The sequence below is a fragment of the Molossus molossus genome, unplaced genomic scaffold, assembly GCF_014108415.1.
Source record: "Molossus molossus isolate mMolMol1 unplaced genomic scaffold, mMolMol1.p scaffold_m16_p_14, whole genome shotgun sequence".
NCBI lineage: Eukaryota > Metazoa > Chordata > Mammalia > Chiroptera > Molossidae > Molossus > Molossus molossus.
Window position 1 is genome coordinate 5,428,472 of NW_023425349.1, and position 25,788 is coordinate 5,454,259.

The 25,788-nt window shown below is 42.6% G+C and overlaps 1 protein-coding gene across 4 annotated transcripts in view; it reads right to left on the reverse strand.

Moving 5' to 3' along the window:
* Nucleotides 1-25,788, reverse strand: part of GPR107 (G protein-coupled receptor 107) — a 67,137-nt gene that overhangs the window by 35,349 nt on the left and 6,000 nt on the right. Inside the window, exons 2-7 of one of the 4 annotated variants that reach the window (XM_036260710.1) lie at nucleotides 8,648-8,770; nucleotides 8,290-8,340; nucleotides 7,975-8,054; nucleotides 6,855-6,994; nucleotides 4,214-4,251; nucleotides 2,681-2,737 (exon numbers count right to left, since the gene is read on the reverse strand). In XM_036260710.1, the coding sequence (XP_036116603.1) occupies nucleotides 2,681-2,737; nucleotides 4,214-4,251; nucleotides 6,855-6,994; nucleotides 7,975-8,054; nucleotides 8,290-8,340; nucleotides 8,648-8,770 (489 nt within the window). Of the gene's footprint in view, nucleotides 1-978; nucleotides 1,109-2,680; nucleotides 2,738-4,213; nucleotides 4,252-4,897; nucleotides 4,987-6,854; nucleotides 6,995-7,974; nucleotides 8,055-8,289; nucleotides 8,341-8,647; nucleotides 8,771-25,788 lie in introns of those variants that run through there. The other 3 variants (XM_036260713.1, XM_036260711.1, XM_036260712.1) reach the window with 3 other exon arrangements.

The window sequence follows — 25,788 nt, forward strand, 5'->3', positions numbered from 1 at the left end:
ACATTTTCCTATGTTTTTCATATACTTCATGTGTTCAAATGAACTTTAATTTAAATCAAAAGACATTATGTATATAAGATCATAGAAGCAACTCCTTGGTCTATTCTAGAGAACATTTTTCTATAAGTCTAAAATACGTGGTTTAGGGCTACACATACAGATGGCAAACTATAAAGAAAGGTGAGGACAGGATTACATTTTCCTTTTGTATATATACTACACCTTATGATTTAAAAGGACGAGGTAAAAAAAGAGATACCTGACAAGTAGATGGAAATAAAAGGCCAAGAATATCTAGGTTGAAAGTATTAATTTGTTAAATCATGTCCCAAATTCATCCTTGTAAATGTGAGACGTATATTTTAGTCCACAAACGAAAACGATTCTAAACATATTAACTTTTAGTTCTCAAAGTAAGACTTGTGAAGTTTTTAAGAAATACTAAAAAAAAAAAAAATCAATAGAATCATTAAGGAGATCAGAGTTGGCACCTGATCTTTAACGAGGAAAAAAAGCAGAAAAGTACATTTTAGAGTTGGAATGAGCTCTGACAATCCCTTTCCTGCTCTGAGGATTGAAGATCATCATCCCTGTCCCATGGACGGAGCAGAAAGGCTCAGTCAGCGTGACTGCACGCTGCAAAGCTGGGAGGATGCTGGGGAGCAGAACAGCAGAGCCTGTCCTTTACAGGGAGAGGGAAAGCCGGACAAATGGCAAGCTGCCCAGACACTGCCTGTTTTATGCATCCCAAGGACCCTACGACTGGCCACTTCAACCAATGTTCATCATCAGCACGTAGGCTGCTTTTCCCATGACACACACCCTAACACAAAGCATTCATCACTGACAAAGGTGTACACCCTATAATGCTTTTCTTTTGTAATTATTTCTTTTTTAAAAGGCTTTTAAATAAACATTCAATACACTTATTTTATTAATAAGCATTTTAAAGTGAGGAGAAAAAAGAGAGAAAAGTACCTTTTGTATTTTCTTAAGGAGGCAGTAAAGCAAAGTGGTTAAACACATGGGCCTTGGAGTCAGAAAAACCTGGGTTTGAATCCTCCCCTTAGGCAAGTTACTTAACCTCTCTGAGACTCAGTTTCCTCATCTGTAAAAGGGGAATAATAACAGTACCTACTTCATAGAGTTGTTGGGAGGATGAACTGAGATAATGACAACATGTACGTACTTAGCACAATGCCTGGCATTCATTCATTCATGTCCATAATTACTGATGGAGAGCCTATTATGGGCCAGGTCCAAGATGAATTCCATATACATCAGTAATAAAACAGAAAAAAATCCCTGCCCTTACGGTCACCTTCTAAAGGAGAGACTGACAAAACATGATAAATTAGTTACAGCACGTTGGAAGTGAGAAGTGCTATGGGAAAGAATGGAGCCAGGGAGGGTGAAGGGAAGTGGGCTGCATTTAAAACACAGCGACTGGAGGAAGCTTTGTTGAGAAGGTGATGGTCCAGCAAAGCCTTGAAGGAGGAGGAAATTAATCACAAAGATTCCGAGGGACAAGTGCCCTCCCAGTGGGCACGGCTAAAGCACAGTCTAAGACCTGCTCTTTTCTAGGAGCCTGTGCGCCTGGCACAGAGTAAGCAAGGGGGACGGCAGAGAAACAGGAGCTGAGGACAAACATGGTATTGACTAGACCACGTGGGTTCGAAGACCAGTGGAAGGACTTGGGCTTTTACTCTGAGACAGATGGAAAGCTACTGAGGATTCAAAGCAGGTGAGTACAAGCTCTCAGCTTCTAAACTTAAAGAACATAAAAACTGTTACATAGGCAAAATAAACTATGGTGAGAGAATCAGAACAGAGGATACAGGGGTGGGGGACGTCCTGAAGTGATAAAAGCAGAGCATTCTGATAGAGAGTGGATTACACGGGTGCGTGCATTTGTCAAAACTGATCAAACTGTGTGCTCAAGACCTGTGCACTTCACTGTAAGCAAGCTACGTCTCAATTAATGAAAGCTGGTTAGAAAGAGGCAGTGACTTTTACAAAATAACAATAAAGGTGATTTGCATAGTGCTTCACAGACCACATATATTTTTTTAAAATAATATGCCTAACAACCCTATGAATTAGGCCTCATATTTTTCATTTTTAGATGATTAAAGAGTGAGGTTCTGAAGTGATGTGAATTGTCAAGGTCACCAGCTAGTAAGTGGGTGCTGAGATCCAGTCCAATGTCCTACCCAACATAGGTTGTGATGCCGCCACAAACATTCGCATGCAGTTAGTGATGGTGACAGCTGAGCAGGTCACTCAAGGCCTCTGAGTCTCAATGACCTCATCTACAATTACAACATCACCTAAAAGATCACCCATGAGTCTTCCAGATACAGAACCCTGTGCTTCTGGAGCACTCTGAATGGGAGGCAGAGGAAAGTTAGAGAGGCAGACTTGTGGGGACAGCCAGGCAGAACTGGGTTGGAATCTGGGCCTTGTCACTCACACTGGACATTTGTGAAGTTATTCACTCTCAGAGACTTATGATTTGCTATGTGGTGGGTGCTAATACCTACCCTGTAGGTTTGTTATGGGAAAAGTTACTGTATCCAAGTGATAGCATGCCTAAATTATTCTGAAATTCAAAATTCCTTTAAAAATTCACCCTCGTGGTAGAGATAAATTCTACAAAGGTTCACTCAAAGATACATACCCCAAATGAAAGTGCCCCATCATTATTACGAACAGAAAAGGACGTCTCTTCCATTCCCTAAAAAGAAATAATAACCTGTTTTAGGACACTGGCAGAAAAAGTAAGTTAATAAAAATAAAGATTCAAAAAAACAAACCCCAAACATGTTTTTCTTAAAGCCTACGTCTGCTGACCTTTTAAGGTTCCCTGAAAATAAAATCCACCATCCTTCAAGATCCCCTTTCATAGAGAATGTTCACTCTTCTTTACCCCTTGCTTTACTCAGCTGTCTTCCACCTCTTCAGTAACCCCACTCCCCACCTCGTCCCCCATCTTCCTGCTGGAGCACGTCTATACTCTTCGAGCTTCAGCAAGACCAAGGATGCCAACCCAGGACACCCCGAGCCTCCCCTGGACTCCACTCCTGATGTCAAATGAGCAACATGCCATTTTAAATATGTAATTTCCCCTTATCTGCAGGGGTTACATTTCAAAACCCCCAATGGATGCCTGAAACCACACAGTCCCATACCCTATATATAATATGTTTATGTTTTTTTCCTATACATCCATACCTATGATAAGGTTTATTTTATAAATCAGGCAGTTTCACAGACAGAGATAGGTTCTTACTGTAGATCTCAGCAACCTCACCATATGTTTTTTTTCCTTATGGAGTGGAGAACATCCACCTTTCAGGTAGAGGAAGCTTCTCTGTGGCATATCCAGATTGCCAGCATCACTCCACTTGCACAGTGGGGCATTACTAAGTAAAACAAGGGTGACGAGCCCTGGCCGGTTTGGCTCAGTGGTTAGAGCGTTGGCCCACGGACAAGTCTAGGGTTGATTCTGGTCAAGGCCACATACCTTGATTGTGGTTTGCCCTGGCCCTGGTCGAGGTCGTGCAGGAGGCAACTAGTCAATGTGTCTCTATCACACGAATGTTTCTCTCTTTCCCCCTTCCATTCTATCTGAAGAGGATTAAAAAAAATAAAATAAAACAAGGGTGACGAACACAAGCACTGCAATAGCAATAGCACAACAGTCGATCTCGATCTCACGACTGAGATGGCTACTAAGTGACGACAGGCAGGTAGCAGCATATACAGCTGGCTCTGTATTATCTAAGATCCCTTTCTGCTCCCAAATATGTATCTTTCACTTCAAATAGGCCAGTGCCCAGGACCTTTCACGCTCATGTCCACTCCCAGTCTTTGCTTATGACAGTCTTCATCCCCTTCCTGCTCTTCTTCCCCAAACAAATTCACTAATCTTCCAGCCTGGTGATACCCCTTCCAGAGGGCTCTCCAGACAGCTCACTTCCCCTCCGCTCACCATGTGACCCTTTATCACGTAAGTGTTCTACAGTGCAGCACTCAATTTTACTTCAAAATTGTTTCAGAGTGTCAACATTATCTTCCCAAACAGAAGGCAGCTAGCTCCCTGTAGATTAGGCATGTGTATGTATGTGTATGTACAGAAAGACGGCCACATGTGCACACATACACACACATATCCAGAAAAGCTGAGCACAAGTGGGTAGTTAGTTCTTACCTTTGAATCCACTGTACTTCTTTCAGACTTTCCACTCTCTAGAAGCAGAAACATTGAAAAGGTATTACAATAGGATTCAGCTCATATATATGTTACAGTATCATTTTATGAGACTCTAGCTTGTCTGATAGCAAAGAATTCAAACAAACAGAAAAGGTTAGGCTATATGCTATCTTGTAGACTGCCACCTCTTTAGATCCAAAAATAAGTCTTGAGCTGCAGAAACTGCAAACCAGAACTTACTATATTATAAATAAGTGATAATATTCAATACCAACAGGGAACTCATCTCTGATAATCTAAAGTATGTTACTGCCAGAGATGCCACATGGGGTGACTTTCCTGATTTTCTAAGTAATTATGTTTGAAAACAGATCACTATTTAAAATAAATATATGTGAGATTTATTTATACACATGGAAAAGTCAATAGCAAGTATTAGCATAATGTATACTTTTTTCCCCCACAGCAAGAAGTGTTAAGATTGCTAATGCCTTCTTTCATGGAATAGAGAGGGCAACTGGGCCTTATTTTTACTTAAGATACTCTTCATGAGGAAGACAGGATCTCAAACTCCCTAAAGGAAGGGAGAAGGTTTCAGAAGAAAAAGAAGGAAAAGAATATGCCCTGCCCAGGAAATGGTTGTACGCATGAGGAACCCAGACAAGGAGATGGTGCACAGACCTTAAACCACACCATCATACCAGTGAGAATTGCTGCTTATCTTTCCATTTGGGTTAGAGTCTTTTTTTTTAAATCCTCATCCGAGGACATTTTTGCATTTTTCTTCAGATTGAGCGGGAGGGAGAGAGGGAGGGAGAGAGAGAGAAATATCGACATCAGAGAGACACATTGAGTGGTTGCCACCCACATGGGCCAGGGACAAACTGCAACCGAGGTACATGCCCTTAGCTGGAACCAAACCCAGGACTCTCTGGTCCGCAGGTCAACGCTCTAACCGCTGAACCAGACCAGCCAGGGCTGGGTTAGAGTCTTGACAAACTAAGAAAAATGTGTAAATAATACAACAAATATTAATTTATCTTTAAAGAACTCATATAAATTATTAGACAAGCCTGACAGTAAATGAAAGAAGTGACAAATATAAATTGGTTAATTAATATGGAGAAAAAGTATAGCCTAATAATAACAGTGAATACAAAAATAAGAATGCCTTTTTTGCCTTTCATTAACACACACACACACACACACACACACACACACCACCCACTCACTCAGAACTGGCTAGCACAAGTTGTTACGGGCGCTTTCCCACATATTTTCCAATATAAGTATATAAATTCACACAACTCATTTGGAATGAAACTGAAAATATGTATCAATATTCTCAAACGTATTCAAATCCTTCGAACCAGGTATTCCAATTCTGGGAGCCCATCCTAAAGAAAGTGTCATGTGAAAAAAGTTCTATGAACAAAGTCCAAAGAAGCAATTAACGTCAAAAGGAAAGTATGTCTCTTTAAGGAGAGAGGTTGAGCAAATTACAGTATTTATTTAACAGAAAATATGATAAGTATAAAATATCTTAAAGTTAACACATTGTTGACTGGCAATTTTATGCAGAAGTTATCTCATGTCATGAGCTATTTTTTCATAATTGAGTATGAAAGTGAAACAATCTAAATAAACTTCAGCATACTTTATTTATACATAATAAATTTAAATGAAACTTTGTACATATCTGCTACATATTATATTTTATACATGTTACATGTTTTAGTGGTTTTTGGTGTGGTATACTGCACAGCAATGCCCTACACGTAATGGTACCCACCATGTTTTGTGAATCTATCAGGTTTCGCTGTGCTTTCACCTAGGATAACTCTGCTTAGGTGCATACAAAGACTGAAATTTTGGAAGAAAGTAATCCAAAAGAGGCCTAATTTTATACAGTCGGTCTTCATTAGATGTATTTTGTGAATTATCGCTAAGATGAAAAAAATGTAAGAATTTGCTTGAACATCATTCTGCCCATAGTTTTAGGAAATATTGGAGCTTCAACCAAAGGGTTTGTTGACCAGTAATCCCTCCAATGTGATTTTTTTCATTTGTTCCATCAGTATCAACAAACCGAGAAACTTCTTTACAAGTTAACTTGTAAGCAATCAACAATGTGTTATTAAGTGAACAGAATGTTTAAAGTGATAAATGTGACTTAATTTTAAAAATCAAATGTACACTTAAGAAATAAGCTTAGCCCGGCCGGTGTGGCTCAGTGGTTGAGCGTCAACCCATGCATCAAGAGGTCGCCGGTTCAATTCCTGGTCAGGACACATGCCCAGGTTGTGGGCCCGATCCCCAGGGGAGGGCATGCAGGAGGCAGCCAATCAATATTCTCCCTCATCAATGTTTCTATATCTCTCCCCCCACCCCAAATCAATAAAGAAATTTAAAAAATAATGAGCTTAGATAAAACATCCATTTCTAAAATTTTAACACTGGAGGTAAGAAGAAATAACTGTTCTTTCTCCACCTTCTCCTTATTTTCCATGTTTTTCTTTAATGATTATATATTTTAGCATAAAATAATGCTAACATCACATGTGTTTCTACTTAGGAACCAAAGAGACTCTACAAAGCCAGGCATCGAAGAAAATGCTAGTTTCCACCTCACGTTTACCTTGTTTTGTCTCTGTCTGGCTGCCTGCTGAAACAGGGTTAATGCCAGCCTCCTGGCTCTGGCCAAGGACTTTCTCATCCTTGCTGAAGTTGATCTTTGGTAACTGGGAACCAGATTCTGATGGAGATTTTATTTTCACTCTATAGTTAAATGAAATAGAAGAAAAAAGTTCAAAGAAATGCTTGTGGACCATTTAAATGTTGTATGTCAGGTGCTGCTCATGATCTGAATTAGTCATCTCGTGTAGTCCTATGATGTAGATTCTATCATCTGCATTTTACAGACACTGAGATGGAGGCTTAGAAAGGTTAAGCACCTTGCCCAAGAGCAGTAAGCTAGTAAGGAGCCGGGCAAGGATCCAGGCTTTGTCACCCGAGGGCTGAAATTCTTGGCAACCATGCAATTCTGATGTGCATACTTTCCCACTAGTCATCTGTGATGAGTTCAACAAACTGGTGTACAAGGGAACCGAAACAAGAGGTGAAAGACCACTGAAATGTTAAAGGAAGCCTAGGGGAACATGTGAGCTGCAGTGGGGACTGTCAGTAGCCTGCCCAGAATGGGTTTCCTCCCTTCTCTCTTAACAGCCCCTACTTTTGCTTACCCGCCCCGCACCAGGGGCCAGTGAGTTTCCAAGCCTGAGTGGACACGTGACCTAAGCTGCCACCATCGAGCTGAAGGGAAGCACTTCTAGTCCTGCCTGGGGAGTAGCCTTTCTGTCCTTCCCTTAGCTCGATACGCATAAGACTTCACTTTACTGAACACACCACACTGTTTCACTGTTTCACACTATTCTGCCTTTGTACTTGCTATTCCCTTTGCCGGAAATGTTCTTGCCTTTCTTATTCATTTGTGAAGTCTATTCACTAGAAGGTGCATAGGGCCGACAGACACCTGAAGCCTTCCCTCCTCTCCCACAGCCCCTCCGTCTCTCTGCCCACTTCTCTATTTTGCTATGATCGCTGCAATGGCTGTTCTGTCTTCCTCATCTTGCTTTTAATCTCTGGCACTCAGCACAGAATTTGGCAAATGGCAGATACTCAATGAATGTTATCTTAATAACCAAATTACTCCTAACTTGACTCTAGGATTGCAATGAAGAAGTATTAGAATTACTTACTCACTTCTGGAGAAGTTTAGGATTAGAAGGGGGACAGAGACAATCTGTTTCCTTAAAATACAGAAATTCAGATCTTCATCCTAAGAAAGGAAGACCCAATTATACATCACCTTACTCATTCACTTTTTGTTCCCAAAAAGTTTTCGAGAACAAGACAAATGAGTGGTCCAACCTCTACTGCACACGATACAACCGTGGGTGTACTGATGCCCGGAAGTCCAAGCAGCCACCACCTCAAGGAAACAGCACGACAGAAGCAGAGTTCCCACCCAGTGTCCTGAGCTCTAGCGATCGGATCATGCATTTAATGCTCACCAGGTAAGAAGAAAATCCGTCATTCTTTGTACGGTCGAGGCTGAATCCAATCTAAGAGGGGGTAAAAACGGTAGAGGTAAATGCCCACATAATAGCCTGGCGTCCATATTTTTCTTACTCAAACAAGAGAAAAGGCTCTTTTGGCCTCTCGGTTTTCTTAGCATTCATTCTGCCAGAAGGATCACTAATCACTAAAATTATTCAAGAATTACAACTTAAGTATTAGAAATAAAACTAGCTGATGCCTGCTCACAAGTTTTCTTTTCCCCATATTCTGATACTTCTCATTTAAGTATGGGGCACAACTGCCACCTAAGAGACAAGGGTCAAGCCCTTGGTGTCCTGGGAAGTCACTCACCATCAGGTCCTTCTCTGTGGCTCCCTCAGGCTCATTCACTGAAAGGCTGCTGACATTAACCACCATGTACCCATTCTTGAAGAATCCAAAGGTGTTCAGATGAACCTTATGCCTCACGTCGTCCTAAAAAGATACAGTGGGAAAATTAGTAAGATGGAGAAGTTAACTTGATTATTTAACCTAATGATTTGCTTGAAAAACTGTACTAATAATTTCCTGCTAGCTAACCAATATTTCCATATACTTAGTAAAATATACAACTGTGGTACCCTATTTGGTTCAAAAGCTGAAGGTGACTAATCATAAATGCATACAATATCAACAGTTTTGCAGAAGGAAGTGCATTAATAGATGCAATTCATTCTGATGCATCTGTAAGAGTCCTGACTTGGTGGTCAATTGGAATGTGAATTCAAGGGAAGGAGGAACAATGATTTAGTCATCTTCAATTACGTCCTGTTAGTACAAGGCCTGGCATCCAGCAGGCACTCAAAAACATGCTGGCTCTGCCCTGGCCAGTGTGGCTCAGTGGTTGGAGCATTGGCCAGCGCACTGAAGGGTCTCAGGTTCCATCCTGGGCTCCTAGTGCTGGAAGCAACTAATTGATGTGTCTCTCTCACATTGATGTTTCTCTCTCCTCCTCTCCTCTCTCTTTCCCTTCCACCTCTCTAAAAATCAATGGAGCCCTGGCCAGTTTGGCTCAGCGGTTAGAGCGTCGGCCTGCGGTCCAGAGAGACCCGGGTTCGGTTCCCGCTAAGGGCACGTACTTCGGTTGCAGTTTGTCCCCGGCCCTGGTTGGTCGTGCGGGTGGCAGCCACTCGATGTGTCCCTTCACGTCGATGTTTCTCTCTCTCTCCCCCTTCCTCTCTCTCCCTCCCACTCTATCTGTACAAAAAATGGAAAAAAAAAAATAATAATAATAATAAATAAATAAATAAATAAATAAAAATCAATGGAAACTTCTTATGAGCTGTGTGCAACTGGCTTCTCCCACTGCAGGATGATGAGGGATACCTACACATTCCTTTTCTAAGCTATAATTCTTGTTTTACTTCTAAAAATTATGTTCTATATGATGGATTTCAGGAAACAAAGCCTTATGCAAAAGGAATCCCAGGAACTAGATAGGATCTTTTGGACACAGGATAATCCTGAGGTTTGTTAAAACTGAACCACATGGGCAAAAGCCTATCGTGCCTGTTGGAAACTGTCTCGAAGAGGTGATTCCAATCCCAAGTAAGTCAATAAATTTTAAGGTTGATAAAGACTAACTGGAACTTTAAGCAAACATAATCAGTCAGGAGGGTCTATGGGAGGAGCTAGGACTTACATGGAAGTTCTGACACTCTAGTAATTGAGAGAATGCTCCATGAAGAGCTCTATGCTTATAATACAGCTGTGGTTGCCTTCCCTTAACTTCCTTTACCTTCTATAAATACCCCTACCACTCTGCACACAGGCCCAAGAGGGCATGCACAGGGCTGCTACCCTTTGTTTTTCCCGAATAAACCCTTTCTGGTGACAAAGCACCTAATAGTTTTTTTTTTTTTCTTTATTGATTTAAAAGAGGAAGGGAGAAAGAGAGAAAGGGGGGAGAGAGAGAGCAATAGAAACATCAATGAGAAAACAATGATTGGCTGCCTCCTGCGAGACCCCCACTGGGGATTAGGCCCACAACCTGGGCATGTGCCCTGACCAGGAACTAAAAGGGCGACCTCTTGGTGCATGGGTCGAAGCTCAACCACTGAGCCCTGCTGGCCAGGCACACCTAGTAGGTATTATTTTTCAGTTGACAAGGCCAGCAGAACAATGGTATCCTAACAGAGTGAAATGCTCAGTCTCTCCGACTCCACCTTGTTGGGGCCTGAGTGGTTCCGTGGCCCTCAGGCTAATAGCTCCTGCTTTAGACACACTTAATCACAAGAGGAATTCTGCTTGGGGCTTGAATTTTTACAAAAATAGCTCCTCTCACTTTCCCTTCCCTGTACTTAAAAGAAGCCTGAACTCTGTACTTTCTTAAGGTGGATCTGAGGAACTACTAGGGCCCCCAGCTTCGGAATGGGCGCCTTCTTAATCAATAAGCCCTTTCTGATTCCAAATTCTGATGTTCTGAGTTTTGGCCTTTTGAAACGTTGGGCAAATGGACCTTGGACGGGTAACAGTATTAGTGAATACTCTAAAATTGTGGTTCTACAAAGAAAGTCACAAGTTTCATATTGAGAATCGTCTGCCTAAACTGGTACACCTTCAATAAATTTGCAATAAGCTAATAGTTATTAAGTATTTCCTAAATGTAAGGCACTATGCTAAGCACTTTTCTAGTGCTTTTGTATCTTGCTTATATTTTTAAATTCTATACTTTGTTTCTTTCAATTTTAAATATAGCTATTTTACAACATATTGAGATGCTATGGGGTCTAATTCTGCTCTTTGTCATCTCTGCTGACATTCACAGCAGGTTGTTTAGGTGGTTTCTTTGTGTAAGTGGTCCTTATTCATTTCTAGACTTGGATCTTCTGGACATTAGAGGCAGTCTAACTGCATACACCAAAGGCCTAGGAGGAGAGGCCCTGGATCAGATCTTCAGCAGAAAAATTGAGAATGACTCCTGCCTCTGCCACACACAGCTAAAGCATAAATCTTACTGCCATTTCCTAGCCCACTCTGCCACGAAGAATACATAGCTCACTGAGAGTTCCATATTCTGGGCTGAGGATAAGGACACAGTTCTAGCTCCCTTCCCCAGCTGGGTCTTCAGGTTTTGGCTCTTGCTTCCTCTAACTGGCTGTTCAAACTCCAAGACTCTAGGGTCCAAGCTTCTGCAATGCTTCAGGGCAGCCCTGGTTTGTGTTCTTTTACCCACTGGAGTTTCAGCAACTTCTCACCACCTTTCAAATTTTTTTGGCCCCTAGGAAATCCCTTTATTTTCCTAGGAGCCCCGCTATGCATTTAAAGCGTGTTGGCCAGACTTCTACTTCCAGGTGGGATGGAGTAGCTTGCAGCAAACCAGTACTCCCAGGGAGAAGTAGAAAAGCCAGCTAAGATAATAGAAGTCATCTGCTAAAAGGATCAGAGAGCTACTAAAGCATAAAAAGCAGAAAAGCTAAGGCTCACACCCTTCCTCAGGACTGTGAGAGTGATTAACCCCTACAGAAAATGATCTGAGTGACTACTTTCTTAATTCTCCCAAAGGTGTGACAAGGCTACTACCATCCTAGATGCACAGAAGAGAAATTAATTCAATTACATATTTTGAATGTCTTAGGACATGTGAAAATTAATATAAACGAAGCCACTTAAAAATGGAGTCAGAGCTGCCATCCCAGAGGAAACTCCCTTCTTGACAATGGTCCAAGCAATGATTTTTTGGATAGAAAACAAAAGCACAGGTAACAAAAGCAAACACAGAAAAATGGCATTGCATCAAACTGAAAAGCTTCTGCACAGCAATGGAAACAATTAACACAGTGAAAAGACAACCTATGAAATGAGAAAAATATTTGCAAACCATATACAGTCATCCCTCACCACTCCGCGCTTCGACTTTTGCGGCTTCACTCTATCACGATTTTTTCAAATATAGTATAGTATATTATCAAATATAGTATAGTATTTGAAAAAACTGCAATAGAGTGAAGCCGCAAAAGTCAAAGTGCGAAGTGGTGAGGGACGACTGTGTATAAATAAAGAATCTTACTTTGCGGAAATTCATTTATTGCGGTAGAGTCTGGAACTGATTAATTGCGATAAACGAGGGTAGACTATATCTGATAAGGGGTTAAGATCCAAATCACATAAAGAACTCAAACAACTCAATGGCAAGAAAACAAATAACCTGACTTAAAAATGAACAAAGGATCTGAACAGACATTTCTCAAAAGACATACAAATGACCAGCAGGTATGTGAAAAGTGCTCAACATCCCTAATCATGAGGGAAATGCACCTCACACCTGTTAGAATGCATATTGTCAAAAGAAAAGTGTTGAAGAGGATGTGGAGAAAAAGGAATGTTTATACACTGTTGATGGAAATGGAAATGGGAACAGCTGTTATGGAAAACAGTATGTAGGTTCCTCAAAGAATTAAAAACAGAACTACCATACAATCCAGCTATCCCACTTCTGGGCATCCATCCAAAGGAAATAAAATCACTATCTCAAAGAAATAGCTGCACTCCCATGTTCATTGCAGTATTATTCACAATAGCCAAGATATGAAAACAACCTAAGTGGTTGTCAGGGGATGAATAAATACACACACACACACACACACACACACACAGGATTGTTACTTAGCCTTAAAAAGAAGGAAATCTTATCATTTGCGACAACATGGATGAAACTGTAGGACATTATGCTAAGTGAAATAAGATACAGAAAGGCAAATACTGCATGATCTCATATGTGGAATGTAAAAATGTTGAATTCTTATAAGCAGAGAATAGAATGGTGATTACCAAGGGCAGGGGGTGGGAGAGTTTGGTGGAGGATCATGAAGAGATGCTGGTCAAAGGGTATGTGAAGTGATGAATATGTTAATTGGCTTGATTGTGGTCATCATTTTATAATGTACACGTATATCAAACTATCATATTATGCATCTTAAATACATGCAATTTCTATTTGTCAATTATACCTCAATGAAGCTGGAAAAAATATTAAATGCAAAGAGCAGAATCCAAACTATATATAGTAAGAGCTAAATTGTAAAAAATGAAAAGGATAAATATTCACATTTATTTATTTATAAAAGATTTGAAAAAAATTCACCAAACTATGAAAAATTTAATATCACTAGGATGGTAACAATTTTCTCTCTATATTTTTTAAATAAATATATTTTTTAAATATTTTCTAAATTTCTAACAAATAATTACCAAAAGTCAATCTCTCTATTTTTTTTTGAATACTACCATTTGCCAGTAATATATACAGGCTCCTCACCTAACCTAGGTCCCATTTCCACTTTAAGCTATCATATCACCATTTCAAATGAGAGATGTATGGAAGTGACTTCACGTCTCTCACTATAAAAAGCATAGACATGAAGATCTTGAAACTAAAATGGATCAGGAAGGTCATATATTCTTCTTTTTTTGTTAATCCTCACGTGAGGACATTTTTCCATATTTTGTTCAGATAGAGAGAAACATCGACGTGAAAGGGACACATCGAGTGGCTGCCATCCGCACAACCCAACCAGGGCCGGGGACAAACTGCAACCGAGGTACGTGCCCTTAGCAGGAACCGAACCCAGGTCTCTCTGGACCACAGGCCAATGCTCTAACCGCTGAGCCAAACTGGCCAGGGCAGGAAGGTCATACATTCTAATCACTCATTCACTTTATTTGATTCAATTCAATGTAAATAAATCATTATTTACAAAACACCACTAATGATCAAGGCCCAAGAAATGAAAAAATACTCAGTCCCAGAAAAAAATATCCAACAGCCAGTCCTATCAATCCAGGAACAAGAACACCTCTCCTTCAACCATGGGGAAGCCAGAAGTCTGGGCACTCTGGGACAAATGACCCATCCACCCCAGAGAGCTTTAGCCAGCCTCGGTTTATCCCTCCAGATGTATTTCTCCTAGAAGAGACAGTGATGTCAGAGTGACAAAGCAAAAGAAGACTCAGGCAAGGAGGAGTTGCCAAAGTAGGGTGAGGATGACAATATCAGACACAAGCAATAGACTTAATTACATTTTCAATGAGCACCCTATCATTTCCACCAGCACTGACACAGCAGTCATGTTCATTTCTCCAAGAGTTCAGAGACTGCAAGCACTTGCCCTTCTAGCCAGCAATGTGCTATGAAGAGCTTTATTTATGGCCATTCATTCTTTTATTTTTAAATCTTCACCAGAGGATATTTTTCCATTTATCTTCAAATGGAGAGGGAGAGAGAGAAAGAAACATCAATGTGAGAAAGATACACAGATCGGCTGCCTTCCGCAGGACCCCAACCAGGGCCGGGGACCGAATTGCAACCGAGGTATGTGCCCTTTTCCAGAATCGAACCCGAGACTCATTGGTCCACGGGCTGACACTCCAACTGCTGAGCCAAACAGGCCAGGGCATGCTGCTATTCATTCTTATTACAACACTTGGAGATTGGAGGCAGGTGTTGTTATGCCCATTTTACAGATGAGAAAACAGGCTCAGAGTGATAAAACTTCCTTAAAATCATGTTAGTAGGTGGCAGAGCCAATATTCTAACTCAGCTTTGTTTAAACCCCAAACCTGTGGTCTTAACCACCTCATAATTTTTATAGTCAAATAAATAATATATCTTTTGTTTGTTTAAAGTTTTTTTCTTTATTGATTTTTCACTTTTTTTTTAAGTCCTCACCTGAGGATATTTTTTTTTTCTTTTTTTCTTTTTTTTTTTTTTTTTTTATCCTTACCCGAGGACATTTTTCCATTTTTTGTACAGATAGAGCGGGAGGGAGAGAGAGGAAGGGAGAGAGAGAGAGAAACATCGATGTGAAGGGACACATCGAGTGGCTGCCACCCGCACGACCAACCAGGGCCGGGGACAAACTGCAACCGAAGTACATGCCCTTAGCGGGAACCGAACCCGGGTCTCTGCGGACCGCAGGCTGACGCTCTAACCGCTGAGCCAAACTGGCCAGGGCTCTTTTTTTCATTTTTTGTTTAGGTAGAGTGGGAGGGAGAGAGAGGAAGAGAGAGAGAGAGAAACATCGATGTGAAAGGGACACATCGAGTGGTCGCCACCCGCACAACCAACCAGGGCCGGGGACAAACTGCAACCGAGGTACATGCCCTTAGCAGGAACTGAACCGGGGTCTCTCCGGACCACAGGCTGATGCTCTAACCGCTGAGCCAAACTGGCCAGGGCCTGAGGATATTTTTCTATTTATCTTCAGATAGAGTGGGAGGGAGAGAGAGGGAGAGAGAAAGACCAACTGGTTGCCTCCCACATGACCCTGACCAAGGCTGGGGATCAACTGCAACTGAGGTACATGCCCTTGACCCGAATCAAACCTGAGACTTATTGGTCCATGGACTGATGCTCTACCACTGAGCCAAACTGGCCAGGGTTTTGTTTTGTTTTTATCCTCACCCGAGGACATTTTTCCATTTTTTGTTCAGATAGAGTGGGAAGGAAAGAGAGAGAGAGAGAAAGAGAAAGAAACATCTACGTGAAAGGGACACATCGAGTGGCTGCCTCCCGCACAATCCAACCAGGGCGGGGGACAAACTGCAACTGAGGTACGTGCCCTTAGCGGGAACCGAAGCTGGGTCTCTCTGGACCACAGGCTGACGCTCTAACTGCTGAGCCAAACCGGCCAGGGCTGGCCAGCGTTTTTAAATGATTTTAGAGGGAGGAAAGAGAGAGAGAGAAACATCGATGACAGAGAACACTGACTGTTCGCCTCCTGCATGCCCCCCACTGGGGTTTGGCCCACAACCTGGGCATGTGCCCTGACCAGGAATTGAGCCGGTAACCTCTTGGTGCGTGGGTCGACGCTCAGCCACTGAGTCACACCGGCCAGTCTATTTTAAAATTTTTATTATAGAAAATTTCAAACCATCAGCTCGTGGTCAATTTTGTCCCTCTACCCCCATCTCAAGTCTTTAGAAGAAAATCCCAGATATTCTATGATTTTATCTATTAATATTTCGGTGTATATCTGATAAGGGCTTTAAAAACACATAACCAGCCCTGGCCGGTTTGGCTCAGCGGTTGGAGCGTCGGCCTGCGGTACAGAGAGACCCGGGTTCGGTTCCCGCTAAGGGCACGTACCTCGGTTGCAGTTTGTCCCCGGCCCTGGTTGGTCGTGCGGGTGGCAGCCACTCGATGTGTCCCTTCACATCGATGTTTCTCTCTCTCTCTCTTCCTCTCTCTCCCTCCCGCTCTATCTGAACAAAAAATGGAAAAATGTCCTCGGGTGAGGATAAAAAACAAAAAAAACACATAACCATAACATGCTACATCCCTAGTAACAATAAACTGCTTATCAAGTTAATTAAAGGAGATTATTCATCCATGAGAAGTCAAGGTTACAGGAACATAAAATATAGCGCTATCCCGAGGTACACATTTATATGGTTGGGTGTAAAAGCTTGTACTTTTTCCTGGCTGTCCTAGCAGACCTGTATCACCTTTCATAAAGCATTAGGAGTGAAACAGTATTTAGTATGACAGGTAATTTGCTTTTGGTGACTTGAAAGCCTTTCTGTGTCAGGAGTATGGCAGACTTGAGAGTCCCTGCTCCCCGTCCCCACAGCAGGATTCCTCAGAGTGAACCACTACTACTCCTTGGTACGGCCTTCCAGACTTTTCTACATAGCTTTAATGCCCTTCATATATACGCCCTTCCCCATGTGTAGGCTTCTTTCCTTCTTCCTTAGCACATTCACACTGTAAGAATCTAAGTCAGATCAGTCGAGGTCCAACCACAGTGGCCTCTTGCAGTCCTCACCCACAGAGCACGCATGGTTCCACTTTAGGGTGGCACCCCCCAGTGCCACGGCTGGAACGCCCTTCCTCCTGATATGTGCACGGCTGAGGCCCATACTCTTCTGTCTCTGTTCAGTGAAACTCTCTCCCGCCACTCCCTTCTGAGCAATCTGTCCTAACTCCCACTGCTCTGTGATGCCACCTCTACTGCATATCATGTTCTCATTAACATAAAAGTCTCTATGTGTGCTTCCTATTCTGTCCCATCAGTCAGCTTAATTCCCACTACAGTATTACATGGCTTCATGATATGAAACCGAGTAAGACAAGACCTCTCTCTCTCCTCCTCGTTTATATCTGTGTTGGCTATTTCAAGACCTCTTGTGACTAGAAGGAGTACCAGGGGTGGAGGGGTTTGGGGTGTTAGTAATGTCCCATTTCTTGACCTAGGTGCTAGTTACATGGTATGTAAAAAATTCACCAAGCTATACACTGATGAACTAAAAAACTAAAGAAAAGAAGGGCAATAGCCCAGCCAGTGTGGCTCAGTGATTGAGCATCAACCCATGCACCAAGAGGTCGCCAGTTCAATTCCCAGTCAGGGCACAGCCCAGGTTGTAGGCACAGTCCCCCGTGGGGGGCATGCTGGAGGTAGCCAATTGATGTTCTCGCTCATCGATGTTTCTATTTCTCTCTCCCTCTCCCTTCCTCTCTCTCTAAAAATCAACAAAGAAAAAAAAATTAAAAAGTAAAGTAGGGCAATAGACTATAGAGAGAAGACTGCTCACAGATTGACAGGCAGCCTCATTAAGAACTGGGAGCTCCTGCCCTGGCCGGTTTGGCTCAGCGGTTAGAGCGTCCACCTGCGGTCCGGAGAGGCCCGGGTTCGGTTCCCGCTAAGGGCATGTACCTCGGTTGCAGTTTGTCCCCGGCCCTGGTTGGTCGTGCGGGTGGCAGCCACTCGATGTGTCCCTTTCACATCGATGTTTCCCTCTCTCTCCCTCCCACTCTGTCTGTACAAAAAAATGGAAAAATGTCCTCGGATGAGGATTAAAAAAAAAAAAGAACTGGGAGCTCCTTCCTAAGGGTGAAAGGATGCCCCTGGTGGGTTTAAAGGGGAGTGACGTGACTGGTTTGGGCTCCTAGGCAGATCACTCCAGCTACAAAGCAAAATGTGAACTGGAGTAATGCTAGGTCACAAGTATGAGGAAACTGCACTGGTCCACCAGGAATAAGGATGGCCTGGACCAATGAGTTCACAGTGGTGGTGAGAGAGAGCAGTGGATGGGCAGGGGGAGCTACTTAGAACACCCATCTATGAGAAGTAGAATAAAAGATTTCTGGCTTGATGCCCAGCCGATGTGGCTCAGTGGAATGAGCATCGTCCCATGGACTGAGAGGTCCCAGTTCGATTCCTGGTCCACGGCACATGCCAAAGTTGTGGGCTCAATCCCCAGTGGGGGGCATGCAAGAGGCAGCCGATTGCTGTTTTTTTCTCACACTGATGTCTTTCTCTCTCTCTCTCCCCCCTTCCTCTCCCTCTCTGAAATATCAATAACATAAAAAACAAAAATAAAAGATTTCTGGCTGGGGAAAAAGAGTAGCTGTTGGTCCCAGTCACTAAGACAGTCTGGAAAAGGAGTGTATAGGTTGAGGGTGAAGGGAGTGGAAGGATGTGTTGGTTTCTATCACAGAGAGGTGCTTATGAGACACCTAAGTGGAAACGAAGGGTATGTCGTTGGATACAATTGTCCAGAGCTCAGAAGAGAGGTCTGATCTGGGATGAAAGAAAAAAATCCCTAAAGACAACTACTATTTTGGTACATTTTCTCCTTAGTTTCAAAACAGTTGTTTTACACAGAAAATTCTGCTGTTTTTACTAAATAGAAGAACATAAACTCGTTTGCTTTAACTTCCTCAACAATTTCACATTAAATTGCTTTAAAACATGAAGCAAGTGGAATGATCTAGTATTTCTCATAAACTGAACTTCAGGAAAAAATATGGTTACTTTTTAAACTTGTTACTTATTTTTAGAGAGGGGAAGGGAGGAAAGAGAAATATTAATTTGTTGTTCTACTTATTTATGCAGTCATCAGTTGATTCTTGCATGTGCCTTGACCAGGGATCAAGCCCACAACCTTGGCCTATAGAGACAACGGTCTAACCAACTGAGCTACCAGGTCAGGGCTAAATACGGTCACTCTTAACTGAATTAGCTGAAGGTTGTACGCCTGGCCAGTTCTTTATTTTAAAGCTCACCCAACTGGCAGTCCACAGACTGTATTGGTTCATGAATGGGCCTGTTTTGGTTTTGTTATTTAATTTGAATTCACTGCCAGCTAACTTCACAAAAATAGCCTAAATTTCTAGCTCCTTAAAAAAAAAAAAAAAAAAAAAACACCTCAGACACACAAGCTGCAGCCTGTCCAGGCCACATTCCACTCCAGCCACAACCGCCGGAGCAGACACACGGCCACCTGCAAAGGAGCTGGTCCTTCGTTCCGCTGTCTCACTCAGCCAGCTCACGCACAGAGTACTACGCGGCTTCTGACCGCCTCTGAGGGTGTGACCTCTGATCAAAACACCAGATCCAGTAAGTAAGCAAAAGTACCTTTGGGCATCCATGATCAGTTTCTCACTAACACAGAAAAACAACAATAATTATACCATCTACCATTTATTGAGTGCCTAGAATTAATGGTAGGAGACACTAGCTGAGGAAGCTTAATATGTAGTTTCTTGGATCACTGTATATAGAGAGCAATTCACAAAACGAATAAGGTCAAATTCACGCAGACAACAAAAATATGACAGCTTAGCCCTGGCCAGTTTGGCTCAGTCGTTAGAGTGTTAGCCTGTGACCAAAGGGTCCTGGGTTCGATTACTGGTCAAGGGCACATACCTGGGTTACAGGTTCAATCCCTGGCCCTGGTCAAGGTTGTATGGGAGGCAACCAATCTATGTCTCTCACTTGATTTGATGTTTCTTTCTCTCTCTCCCTCCCTTCTACTCTAAGAAATCAATGGAAAAAATATCCTTAGGTGAGAATTAATTAAAAAAAAAAAAAAAGACAGCTTAAGCATATGAGGATAGAGGAAAAACTACAAAAAGCTTGAAATAAAACGTAAAACACAGTCGTCTGGGGCCTGGCAATCAGGCCTACCCTTTTGGACAGGCACTGAGGGCTGCTCAGCCAGTACAAGAGGTTGAATGGAACAGCACGAATCTCAGGTTCAACGTCGGCCTCTTCCTCTTATGTAACCCAAGTTCTGTTTTCCAGATTTATAAACCAGGGATAATAGCATTTATCTCAACGGGCTGCTATAAGGAGCCAATGAATAAAAAACATCAAATATTTAACATTTAAAATTTAGATTCCATAGGACACCTCATTTTCCTGTGATCCCACAACAGTTGTCACTGGACCGACGAGTTGTCAACCTTTCTGTATACAGAGTAGTCTCATATACTAGAATTTTGATGGCATACTTAGAGGAACACAAGATTGAAAACAACACTGTGTGTGTCAACAGCATCTCCCAGCTCCCTTCCTATCTTCACTCTGAGTTACCTTGGGTGAGCTGCCAGCTGCCCTGACCAAGCTCCTCCATGCTCACAAGGCCAAGGTGCTGGGCTTGACCTCACACTGCCACAATAGCACACTGTACCCTTTTCTACATTACCCCGGTCCATATTCTGGACAGACATGGCAAGCTCAGAAGACCTCCACCCCACCACACCTGTAGAAAACAATAATTTTACATACTGATCAGTTTTGGAGGCACACCAAGGTGGGGTTTAAGGTTTACCAGGATGGACCAGCTAATACCCAGTGGGCTTGAGATGAGGCACAGCAGGGAACATTTAATTTCCCAAAACTTTCCAGATACTTTTCTGGGGGGTAGGGGGCATGAAATTCACCATGCAGTCTGTGTAGTGGGGCTACAGGCACTACACCTAAGGCCAGTGTGATCAGGTAGTTCCCAAGTGAATGGCAGTGCTTCTTGAGTATTTCCACAAAGAGGGATCTGGTATCTACTTACAAATGTCACTACATTGCTTAAGATGTTCTCTAAAAGTTACTACTCAAGCCCTGGCAGGTTTGGCTCAGCGGTTAGAGCGTCGGCCTGCGGTCCGGAGAGACCCGGGTTCGGTTCCCGCTAAGGGCATGTTCCTCAGTTGCAGTTTGTCCCCGGCCCTGGTTGGTCGTGCGGGTGGCAGCCACTCGATGTGTCCCTTTCACATCGATGTTTCTCTCTCTCTCTCCCTCCTGCTCTATCTGAACAAAGAATGAAAAAGTGTCCTCGGGTGAGGATAAAAATAAAATAAAATAAAATAAAATAAAAGTTACTACTCAAAAACAAAGTACTAGAGACAAAATTCTTCCTTGCTTCTTTTGAGCTTTTGGTGGTTGCTGGCAATCTCTGGTGTTCTTGGTTCATAGCTACAGCACCCCAACCCCTGCTTCTGTCTTCACATGACTTCCTCCTTCCCTATTTGTGTGTCTCCTCTTCTTATAAGGACACTGGTCATATTGGAATTAGGGCCCACACTAATCCAGTATGATCCAACCTTAACTACTTATATCTGCAAGATCATGTTCCCAAATAAGGCCACCTTCTGAGGTTCTGGGTGAACGGTGATTTTGGAGAGACACTAGTCAATCCAGTACATAATCCATCTTCTTAATCATTTACATTGAAGTGTTCTAGTGCTTAATTACCTGGTCCATACATATTTATGTTATCATTCTTCAACTAAATAGATGAAGGGAAAAAAAACCTATTGTGTAGTCCACACAGTATTTCTTGACCCCAATGTTTTTTTTATATTACTTAAAAATAGAATAATGCCCTGGCCCGTTTAGCTCAGCGGTTAGAGCGTTGGCCCATGGACCAAAGAGTCTCTGGTTCAATCCCCAGCCCTGGTCGGGATCATGTGGGAGGCAACCAATCAATGTGTCTCTCTCACATCGATGTTTCCCTCTCTCCCTCACTCCCTTCCTCCCGCTCTAACTAAAAAAAATAAAAATCAATGGAAAAATATCCTTGGGTGAGGATTAAGAAAAAAAGAATAACCCAAATGTTTCTATTGTGTACTGGGGAGAAAAAAAAAAGCAAAAATCTGTAACAAAAGCAGCAATAGAAGAGGGAGGGGAAGGCAATAAAAGTGAAAGAAAAGATACAACCCATTGAAATTTTCCAGGGCTGCTTTTCAGCAACCCTGGAAATTGACTATTTGATAGTATTCTCAGAAGAAAGCAACTTGGCGTATATGCCACCACACAGTAGTCACTAAAAAAGAAGTGTGTTATGTGCTTATAGATATATATGCCCAAGACCCAACATTTAATAGGTATTTGGACTTACAAGAGATGGAAGCCTGAACTGTCTGTATAAGAGATCATTTAAAGTGTACTCTGAGGTGAGGAGTCTTTTTTGTTCCAATGACCAGGTACTAGTGTTAAAATAGCCTTCAAGGTACTATGGACTATGGCACTTCAGTGTATGAGTGTAGGTAGGAAAAGGTAGAACAAAGAAGATCCAGTTCAATCTATATGTTCATATTAGCTAGGCCCACACTGCTGCCTTTTGGCGACACCAAGAACTAAAGAACAGCACAAACTCAAATCCAACTACAATGCCTCACTCAGCTGATTTAGTATGAAAAAAAGTAATTCAGATGTGCTAATGGATCATTACCCAGGAACTGCCCTTCACATCCTGCAAAATATGCCAGTTAGCTAATCATATCTCCCAGCTTAATCCTTCCACTACAAATGTGAGTGGGAGGGTGGGGACATGTGTTTACAATCTGAGGATAAATGTGCAGCTTGCTTTTGTTCCCTTCCCAAACATTTAGTCACATTAACAGTATAATCTCATCTTTCTTCTATTTCTGTCTTCTATGGTCTATCAGGTAGTGACAGCAATATCTACCTTCATAACCTCTGCCAGCAACCTAGATGTCACCTCCTCCCTCACCCCTACATTTGTCTTTCATTTACCCTCTAAATAACTGAGGGATCTGTACTCTCTTCTCCCTCCTTCCCACTACCCACCTTTAGGCTCTAATCTCACAACTAGAATGTGTGTCTATAATCTGGCTGATGCCTGCTTCCAGTTTTGCCCCCTGACCAAGCTCCCAAAGAAATCTATCTATCTAAAATGCAAATCTTGCCCTGGCCACTTTGGCTCAGTGATTAGAGCATTGGCCTTTGGATCAAAGGGTCTCGAGTTCAATTCTGAACAAGGACATGTACCTTGATTACGGTTAGGTCCCCAGCCCAGGTCAGGGCTATGCAGGAGGCAACCACTTAATGTGTCCCTCTCACATCAATGTTTCTCTCTCTCCCTCCCTCCCTCTCTGTCTGAACAAAAATGGAAAAATATCCTCAGGTGAGGATAAAAGAAAAAAAAAGTTAAATGTACATAAAAACAAAACAAATAAACAAGAGCCCAGACTCATAGATAAACTGGTAGTACCCTGGGGCAGGGAGTGGAGATGGGGTGGGGATGATGGAATGAATGAAGGGGATTAAGTGCAAACTTCCATTTATAAAATAAATAAATCACAGAGATGTAATGTTCAGCACAGGGAATATTAACTTTGTAAGGTGACAGAGGGTAACGACTTATTGTGACTACCATTTTGTAATGTATAGAAATGTCAAATCACTATGCTGTACATCTGAAACTAATATAATATTGTATGTCAGTTATACCTCAAAAAAGAAAGTTAAATATAAATCCACCATATAACTCAGTAATTCTACACCACTTCTAGGAATCACCCCCAAAAATAAAAACATGTGTCGCCACAAAGACTTACAGTGAATGTTTGCAGCAATATCATTCACTATGACCAAAAATGGAAATCCAAATGTCCATCAACTGGTGAATGGCTAAGCAAATTGTGGTATATCCATACAATGGAATAGTATTCAGTCATTAAAAGGAATGAATTACAAATACATGATACAACATGGATGAACCTCAAATACATATGTAAAAGAAGCCTGACACAAAAGGCCACATAGTTTGTGATTCTGATTATGTGAAGTATCCAGAAAAGGCCACTCTATAAAGAAAGGAAGTAGATTAATGGTTGCCTAAGGCCGGGGGTGGGAATTAATTGTAAACCAGCACAAGGGATCTCTTTTGGGGATTATGGAAAGGTTCTATGGCTGGAATGTGGTGATAGTTGTACAACTCAGTTAATTTACTAACAAACACTGAATTGCACACTTAAAATATGCAAATTTTGCCCTGGCCAGTTTGGGTCAGCGATTAGAGCGTCGGCCTGCGGTCCAGAGAGACCCGGGTTTGGTTCCTGCAAAGGGCACGTGCCTCGGTTGCAGTTTGTCCCCGGCCCTGGTTGGTCGTGCGGGTGGCAGCCACTCGATGTGTCCCTTTCACACAGATGTTTCTCTCTCTCTCTCTCTCTCTTTCTTCCTCTCTCTCCCTCCCACTCTATCTGAACAAAAAATGGAAAAATGTCCTCAGGTGAGGATTAAAAAAAAAAATGCAAATTTTATGGTATGCAAATTATACTTCAATAAACTTATTTTAGAAAGGTAAGGAACAGGACTTCTGGTTAAGATGGCAGTGTAGGTAAACCTGATACTCGCCTCCTGTCACAACCACATCAAAATTACAACTAGCCCTGGCTGGTTTGGCTCAGCAGTTAGAGTGTTGGCCCGAGAACCAATGAGTTGTGGGTTCGATTCCGGTCAAGGGAATGTACTTCGGTTGCGGTTCATCCCCAGCCCTGCTTGGGGTCGTGTGGTCGATGTGTCTCTCTCACGTCAACGTCTCTCTCCCTCTCTCACCCTCCCACTCTATTTGAAGATAAATGGAAAAAATATCCTTGGGTGAGAATTAAAAAGAAAAAAAATTACAACTAAACTACAGAACAATCATCATTCAGAACCACCTGAAATCGAGCTGAATGGAAGTCCTACGAGATTAAAGAAGCCACATCAAGACTGGTAGGAGGGGTGGAGGGGCGGCGGGAGGCGGGGCGGAGGGGCGGAGGGAACCTGCAAGCTGGTCCCACACCCAGGTGTGGTAGATAAAATTCAGGAAGGATGCCTCAGCTGTGAAGATCCTCCCTGAGGAGCAAGGGGTCCCTGTCCCACACCAGGCCCCCCAGTTCAGGGTTCCAGTGCCAGGAAGAGAAGTCGCCATAACTTCTGGCTGTAAAAACCCAAGCAGCTCCTCTTAAAAGGGCCCGCGCTTGGACTTCCTTGGATTTGCTCCCTCTGGGCTCCAGCTCAGGGGAGGCAGCTTGAAAGGCACCAGGGACATTCAGGGAAGAACTGAGTTGTTTGGCATAAGGGGGCTGGGGCGGGAGGTGCTGAAGAGGCAGCTTTCTCCCAGACAGACGTGCTGGTGAAGGCCGTTGTTCCTACCCCCATGGGGCTGGCAGACAGACGCCATATCTGGGTCTCCAGCAATCTGGCTCTCATTGTTTTCCCAGCCTGGTGATTCCTTGAGGCCATGCCCCACCCAACTCTTGGGCCCACTCAAGCTGTTTCCAATGGCTTTATAGTAGGAATGACCTGTCTGGGCTCATTCTTCAGATTTTCCTAAAATCTCTCAAATAAGCAACATCTGGCCTCAGCAAGCCTCTATCTCTAGCCTGTTAACTGGGCGGGATGTATAAATACGTCAAACGTTGCATACAGTAAAAAGGGAATTCCCCA